The sequence below is a fragment of the Brassica oleracea genome, chromosome C7 (assembly GCF_000695525.1).
Source record: "Brassica oleracea var. oleracea cultivar TO1000 chromosome C7, BOL, whole genome shotgun sequence".
Classification (NCBI taxonomy): Eukaryota; Viridiplantae; Streptophyta; class Magnoliopsida; order Brassicales; family Brassicaceae; genus Brassica; species Brassica oleracea.
This window is the reverse complement of record NC_027754.1, coordinates 12155928-12163881: the sequence shown is the minus strand read 5'-3', so window position 1 is coordinate 12163881 and position 7954 is coordinate 12155928. Positions and strand designations below refer to the sequence as shown.

Genomic DNA, 7954 nt, shown 5'->3' with positions numbered 1-7954 from the left:
CTTATAAGAAAATTTTCACAAAATAAGATAGACATGGTTCTTTTGCTCCTCCAGCATACGTCAAGAGCCGGCTCAAGGAGCGCGTAAGTCTTCTGCAAAAAGTTTCAATATAGAAGGTGTGAGAGAGTGATAGAGAAGAAAACCGAAAAGGGTTTTAGAAGAAAAATATATTTTGTGAAGTAAAAGAATATTTTTAAAAAGATCTACATGAAACTAAGATTTTTAAAGTAAAGTGCTTTAACGATCACATGTTATATTTCAATGTTTAACTGGTCAATCGTTTTCTGAATTGCCAGGCCTACTTGGATAGTTTTACAGAACAATAAACAAATCCTTTTTTAGTATGGGTTACTTCATGAGACTTGATTGCTTCTTCGACTATTCATGCGTGACGTACAAATTTACATAGATGCTCACATTTTGTTTGCCGATGGAACACACAATTTTGACGAAAACAATAACAAAATTTTGATGGATATCAGCATTAGAATTTCTTATCTTTCTTGCTGGCATTATCTTTCTGTCGCTGGCCAAAGTCCAGTATTTAGAAATGCTCAACTTTATCAATCTTAAAACATGACCAGACCTTTCCCACATTTTATTTCTCCCCTGTCAAATCTGAAGTGCTTTAGCCTCAATGGTCTCCGTGTCTCTGGTCCTCGTCCGGCCAATACATGCACACTAACTAACATACAAACAATCTCAGTTAAAGGAAACCAATTCACTGGTTCATTACCAGATTCAGTATCCATCTTGCCCCATTTAAATTACCTCGAACATGGCAATAATTTTTAACTGGAACTATACCATAGAAATCGCAAATCTCAAGCTAATGACGTATCCGACATCGTAAAGCCTAATATATTTGCTTGTAATTAAAACTAACACGACTCATAACTATACTGATTCAGAAGATAATAATTTCTTTTGTTCCAACTAATAAACAATACAAATCCTAACTAAACAAAAAAAAAAAGAATAATAAGAAAAGTGAAGTTCTTGTAAAATCCTCAAACCACCTCCACGAAGAAAATAAGTTGACATGTATACTCTCTGTAGAGTGTGACACAATAATAACCTTCTTCTCTTGGCTTCTGTAAAATCAATCCTCTTTGGATATCAGTTAACAACAGAGAGGGGAGATCTTGAGTCCGACACAGCTGCCTCGTAAACAGAAGAAGCACGTATAAGGTGTTGTTGCTGCTTTGCATCACCATTAGCCTGCTTCAACAGTTTCCCATCTTGACGCGCTCTCAGCAAGTCTCAGATGCTGGGATTCTAAGTTCCTCAATGGACTCAATGCTTGGTATGTCATTTGGTCTTTTCCAGGGTGTTGAACACAAAGGTTCATCCACCTGTTTTCACCAAAGACAATATTCCTACCGTCACCAGAATTTAAAAACCAGCTGTAATATCTGATACGTTGCGTTTTTCTGGGTTAGTTTTATGCATATTGTAATCTTGAAACTTACTAAGTTTCCATCAAGAAGATATTTCCATGCGTTGTTTGTGATCTCTATGATCTTGTGACTGTGATCACTCTTGGGATCTATCAAAGTCTTCACAGCATGGGATGATCATGGAGTTGATCTTAGCATATGCACCATTATCGAGTTTCAATGAATCTGCCAAAAGAAAGGGTAAATTTTCAGGAAAGCAAAGAACAACATGTGATCCAAATCTGTAAATTCAAAGGAATTAGTTGACTCACGATCAATGGAAGTAAGAAGGCTGGCGTCAACAACATCAAAAACATCAAGAGAGGATGATACAGCGGACGAGAACTGAGAGCTGAAGTTCTCATTGGCATCCATTCCTCCTCTGTTTAAGATATTGAAGTGACTGGCCAGTGATTCTTCAGCTTTCATCCATTCATGTGCTTGTCCAAGCTAAAATTATCTGTTTCGAAAAGTTAGTAAAATTGATGGAAAACCCGGTTTTTGGTTTTTGGGACGATATAAGTTATGAACTTTTGAGATTTGTTTATACCAGTTCAAGAAAACTTCTTGCATCGCCTTCTTCCCACTCTCAACCTCTAAACCTGTAATTGTGATAGTTTGATTCTGTTTTCACCATGTGAAGGTTCCACTCAGCTTTAATGAAGGAAGATTACCTGCAGTAGAGCAGGAACGGTACCAACAGAGTGCCACAACAGCGAAGCCAAATCATCAAAAATCTCTCTCTTCTGAAAAATGAAAGCAAAGCAAAAATACACGACATATGCTATATTATTATGGAACATCAAAACCATTAAACTTTTTAATTGTCTAGAGTCTCAACGATTATCCTACAAATCTGAAAGCATATCCTAGATTAACCGAGCAAAACAAACCAAGACCTTGTAGGAAAAAAATCGATTTAAGAATACAAAAACCGAGATGATCAGAATTCATTCATAAGCAACACTTAGTAAGGTAAGTTTAATTGCATAGAGAAAGATAATGAACGACCTTACAAAACTCGTGAAGCAGAATTCTCCCTGAGTTCTTGGTTGTAGATGTCGAACACCAACTGCTCCGCCGCAGAGAGCTTGCGATCGTTGCTTTTTAGTTCAAGTTAGAGTGACCACTTTTTCTTACAAATACGAAAAAGTCCCAAAATGGATAATGGAATTATGAAACATTGGATTTTAAAAGCGTTAATCAGAATACCTTGGAATCAAGCACCAACATATCAACCCCCATCAAAGCATCAACTGGCTTCTTTTTTTGACATTTACCTACACCGGCCTGTCTAAGCTTTCAAAATAAAACGAATCTAAAGGAAGTTTAGAGGCATTTGAAAGGCCAATGAGAATATATATTTATACTCTGGAAAAAGCTCAGGATTGAGGAATTAAGCATGCAATGAAGAGGTGAAAGTGGGATTAGTGGGTTGTGTTGATTATATGCCATAACGGCGGAGCGTTACGTCGACGGGAGGTCGAAAAAGAATCGTTAGGTTCAGAAAAGATCCAAGGAAAAAGAAAGGCATCACTTGGTGGGTCTTATTTCACCACAAAACATAAAAGCCCAGAAAAAAGTTTGAATACAGAGTTATAATAAAGCCCAGCATTAGTGAAAAACGTAGAGAAATAAATTTTTAGAATCCGATCAAAACTTAACTCACTTTGGGATGGTGACAGGTGTCACGTTTTGGAAACCCCTTTGCTGGCGCGCTGAGAAGTGACAGGAGCCAACTTTATTGTAATAGATTTAATAAATCTACGTAGGATATTCTAATTAGATCTTTTGTATCTAGATATCTGCTTGACTATATGTAAAATCAGATCAAAATCGATTCAAACTAGCTAGTATGATAATGAATTTCAGCCATAGTAGTTTGAATTTTATTTTTGATTTATTCGACATTATTCACAACATATAGGCTATAGCCATTTTGTAATCCAATTTTTTTTTTGTTAATTATGCTATGTAACCAGTTGACACAGAGAAAAAGCAAAACAGGTTATAGTGATAAAATTGTTTGATATTGAAATCGAGATATACAAGGCAGGTTATATATTTTATTTTTCGGTTAATCAAAATACACACCGGTTTGGTATGAAACCGATAAAATCGGGTAGGGTAATAAGATATCGTTACCCAAAAGAACAAAGCCCACAATGAGAAGTAATGGGCTTTCATTACCAGAGGGAAAAAAGCAAAAACACGGGAGAAGTTTGTGGAAACGGCAACCAACGAGATCTATCTTAGCACGAGCCGAACCCGTATTGTGGAAGGAGACGAAGGAAGAAGAGAGAGATCGAAAGAAGATGAACATTTTCAGATTAGCAGGTGATATGACTCACCTGGCCAGTGTTCTCGTCTTGCTCCTCAAGATCCACACCATCAAATCCTGCGCCGGTATCTTTCATTTCCCATCCGATGATAAGTTTAGGTTAAAATTGACGTTGACCATATGATCTGAATGATTTTTGAGAATGGTTAATTAATTTGCAGGTGTGTCATTGAGGACGCAAGAGCTCTACGCCATTGTGTTCGCTACGCGTTACTTGGACATTTTCACGAGCTTCGTGTCTGTCTACAACACCTTCATGAAGCTGGTCTTCTTAGGAAGCTCCTTTTCGATTGTCTGGTACATGAGGTACCATAAGGCTGTCCACAGGACTTACGACAGGGAGCAGGATACGTTTCGCCACTGGTTCCTTGTCCTTCCTTGCCTTGTCTTGGCTCTTCTCATCCACGAGAAGTTCACCTTTCTTGAGGTGCTCTGGACGTTTTCATTGTACTTGGAAGCTGTTGCTATATTACCACAGCTTGTCTTGCTGCAAAGGACTAGAAATATCGATAACTTGACTGGCCAATACATTCTTCTCCTTGGGTACAACAATCGCTTCTCATAAGCTCGCTTTGTTTGGAAAATTTTATTGCTTCTTCCTTTGACTTCTCTTGATTATCATCTTCTTGCAGGGGGTACAGGGGATTGTACATCCTAAACTGGATCTACCGTTACTTCACTGAGCCCCACTTTGTTCACTGGATAAGTATGACTCTCTCTCTCTCTCTTAACCTTCTTCACTGTTAGCTTAATTTAGCGTTTCAATAGATGCAGCATATATGAAGCTTCTTTGCCACATGAAACTTGTAGAAAGCATATGTCCTGAATATGCATCACTCCTTCTCATTGTCCTTCACTGTTTTCTTTGTGGAATATCCGCTGGTCTTTTTTTGTATATCTGGCATGTTAAAATGGACTGTGTGATTACGATGATGCAGCATGGATCGCGGGGCTTGTCCAGACATTGCTCTATGCCGACTTCTTCTACTATTATTTCCTTAGGTAAAACCATCACCTTATCCTCTCCTTTTGTTCCTAACTCTACTTCTGCCTTTGACTCTTCTCTTCTGTTTTATGTTTGCAGCTGGAAGAACAACAAAAAGCTCCAATTGCCAGCTTAATTTTCTAAAGTTTTCGATGCTCGGAAACCCTAAGGATTCAATTTGGTGCCGGTTAGAGGTTTACCAATTTACTCTGTTTGTGGTTAATGGAGGAGACGAGCATATAGATATGTGTAAACTCCAGCGACCTAACTTACATTATACTCTCTTTCTTGAACTTTTTCGTCTCAGCTTTTTTGCTCGAGTCAAGTGTTGTTACTAGAGGATTTCGACACGTGGACAGTAAAACATCCCATCTCAACGAGATTTGAATCATTATTACAATCAGAGTGAAAATGCATCAAAAATAATACTAATTTGGAGATACTGCGAGACTCCAGCTTAATAGAAAAGATAATTAAGCTTCTTTTTTTTTTAACAATGAAAGATTAAGCTTTTTTTTTGTCGGTAGATAATTAAGGTTCTAAAATCTCATCTATCACTTTCGTGAATTTGGTACTAATTTAGGGAAGTCTTTGAGCATTAAATCTATACAATTCAAACTTCTATACAGTCATGTTCGGAACACTATACATAGATCATAGATTCTTGTCTTTTCATTAATTCAATACGAAAAAGAAAGAGAACACAAATTTAGAACTACAACTAATCTTCACGTTTGTTTTCATTTTATTAGTAGGGTTATTAAACCTATGATTTTTAGGCTGTCTTGTGTATTTTCAAGTTGACGTAGCAACACTTAAATTCTTTTTTTTTTTTGATCAACACGTAACAAAACTTGATAATCTTAACATTTCTTATATGCATATATTCTAACTCCATCAAATTTTCCACGCACCTAAAATCATATAAGTGATATCCATAGTCGATCGAAGCAACATACTTCTCATAATAGCGCTATTGTAGAAGAGAATATTTAATGGATAACTACATCTCGAAGAAAAAGAAAGAGAGAATGGTGATGGGCATGGGACAATAAGGACTGGCGTGTAGGAGATGTATAGAGAATTTGATGTGACTCTAATCTCTCTGTCTCCACCATATCTTTCATGCTTTCCACTTTTTCAACCTTATTAAACCAGCTTGTATAGGTGCAACACTATAGTACCTCAGAGAAAAATCAAACCAAGATGATACATACGAAAATCGTTGGTGTTTTTGCAGTAGCGTTATGGTCATGGATAACAATGGTTGATGCTAGGTTTATCGGAGGGAGAGGAGTCGAGAAATATGTAACTTTCGGTCAGAACTATGTTGTTAAATGGGGTCAAGGTCATATTTCCACACTTCACTCTGGCAAAGAAGTTGATCTTTACATGGATCAGTCTTCAGGTTAGTATCTCTTTCTTTTGTTTCCTCTTATAAAAATACAAAAAGACAAGAAATTTTATAGTCCAAACTCCAAAGGGCTCTATTTATTAGTGACCAAGTATGATCATATGGTGTGTAATTAAATATACTAAAGTGACGCTGGTTTGGCTTCTACGTACGTGTACAGGTGCCGGGTTCGAGTCCAAGAACATTTACGGATCAGGTCTCTTTCAAATGAGAATCAAAGTGCCCGGAGGAAATTCTGGCGGCGTCGTCACCGCTTTTTATGTTCGTTTGTATGATTGATAATATACATGTGTAGATGACTAACTCAACATTCATATTTATTTAACTGTCTTTACATGTAAATAATGACAGTTGACTTCGTTGGGAAGTAATCACGATGAGATTGACTTCGAGTTCTTAGGGAACAATGATGGAAAACCCATAACGTTACAGACAAATGTCTTTGCGAATGGAGAAGGAAACAGAGAAGAGAGGTTCTTGCTTTGGTTTAACCCCATCAAACATTACCACACTTATGGGATTCTTTGGAACCCTTACCAAATTGTGTACGTTCTTGTTACAGTCCTTACTGATATCTTTTCTATTCATTTCATGAAAAATGATAATTTTGTTTGTTCCCTAAGAATAAAATCAAGACTAAGGATGGGATGAATGATAGGTTTTATGTTGACAACATCCCGATAAGAGTCTACAAGAACCAAAACGGGGTTAACTATCCATCAAAGCCGATGAGAGTAGAGGCCAGTCTCTGGAACGGTGACGCTTGGGCAACTGATGGCGGTCGGACCAAGATTAACTATGCATACTCTCCTTTCATTGCCCATTTCCAAGACTTTTCCGGCCTCTCAGGCTGCTACATAGATGGTCGGAGTGATAACGTCGCCACTTGTGGATCTTCCAACTACTGGTGGAATGGAGGCAAATATCAATGGCTAAGCGGATACGAACAGAAAATCTATGAGCATATCAGGAAGAAGTACATGAACTATGACTATTGCACTAAGTACCAAAGTCCTCCAAGAGAATGTTATTGAAATTACATAACGTTAATAATTATTATATATGCCCAGGGAAAATTTCATAAATAAATAAGTCGCAAGTAAGATAAAAAAGAGGTTATATCAGCTCTTTCTTCCGAGGTTGGGGGGGGGTCCAAATTATTATAAAAATTCAACTAAATTATTATTGCAGATGAAAGATAAAATCTAGTCTTATTATATAAAGCTTGGTTCTTTAAAGTTGCTAATTAATATGATTGCGACATGTGTCAATTAATTTATTAAGATTGTGACATGTGTCAAAAATATGTTACAATTCTCTTTTATTAGAATTTTTAAAAAAATAGAAAAAGAAAATTATTATTACATTTTTTGGGACACTAGAAAAGAAAAATTATTACAAAAATATAGTTTATTATTCTTTTTAGGAGTTAAGAAAAGAAAAATTACTATTACATAGAATAATCTTTTAAAAATATTTGATAGTAAATTTAATTTTTGAAAAATATTTGAAAGTATTTTTTTTATTTTTAAAATATTTTTTATATTTTTTATTTTAAAGATACTAAAGAATGATATTATAAGAGAAAATATTAATTTTTTTTGAAAAACAAATTAAATAAAAACGAATTATAAAATCCTACAAGTACAAGAAATTATTTAATAAAAATCAAATACAAAAACTAACTATAAAATAAGTGATATTCCTTTTTTAAAACCTAAAAAAATAAAAATTTAAAAGTACTCTTATTATTTTCATATAAATAACTAACTTTC

At 35.7% G+C, this 7954-nt stretch overlaps 2 protein-coding genes and 1 long non-coding RNA gene across 11 annotated transcripts; 2 read left to right on the top strand and 1 right to left on the bottom strand.

Annotated features, from left to right (window-relative positions):
* Nucleotides 1–894: 894 nt before the first annotated feature.
* Nucleotides 895–2968, bottom strand: LOC106302226. Of its 9 annotated transcripts, none has more exons than XR_001262412.1 (7): nucleotides 2652–2968; nucleotides 2451–2574; nucleotides 2114–2185; nucleotides 1990–2041; nucleotides 1712–1899; nucleotides 1473–1625; nucleotides 895–1355 (listed from the first exon to the last, which is right to left on the bottom strand). It is a non-coding gene; the product is annotated as an uncharacterized LOC106302226 (long non-coding RNA). The 9 variants fall into 9 exon arrangements; XR_001262414.1 differs by having other exon boundaries at nucleotides 2451–2568; XR_001262415.1 differs by having other exon boundaries at nucleotides 2451–2542.
* A 666-nt stretch (nucleotides 2969–3634) lies between these two features.
* LOC106303674 (ER lumen protein-retaining receptor B) lies at nucleotides 3635–5165 on the top strand. The gene is made up of 5 exons (XM_013739974.1): nucleotides 3635–3845; nucleotides 3942–4323; nucleotides 4413–4486; nucleotides 4719–4782; nucleotides 4865–5165. Exons 1-5 carry the CDS (start codon nucleotides 3755–3757, stop codon nucleotides 4899–4901), a joined length of 648 nt encoding a protein of 215 aa, XP_013595428.1. The 5' UTR covers nucleotides 3635–3754; the 3' UTR covers nucleotides 4902–5165.
* Nucleotides 5166–5920: 755 nt separating this feature from the next.
* LOC106304728 (xyloglucan endotransglucosylase/hydrolase protein 3) lies at nucleotides 5921–7303 on the top strand. Its single transcript, XM_013741122.1, has 4 exons — nucleotides 5921–6173; nucleotides 6340–6440; nucleotides 6531–6724; nucleotides 6838–7303. The coding sequence occupies exons 1-4, from the start codon at nucleotides 5972–5974 to the stop codon at nucleotides 7211–7213; spliced, it is 873 nt and encodes a 290-aa protein (XP_013596576.1). The 5' UTR covers nucleotides 5921–5971; the 3' UTR covers nucleotides 7214–7303.
* The last annotated feature ends 651 nt before the right edge of the window (nucleotides 7304–7954 follow it).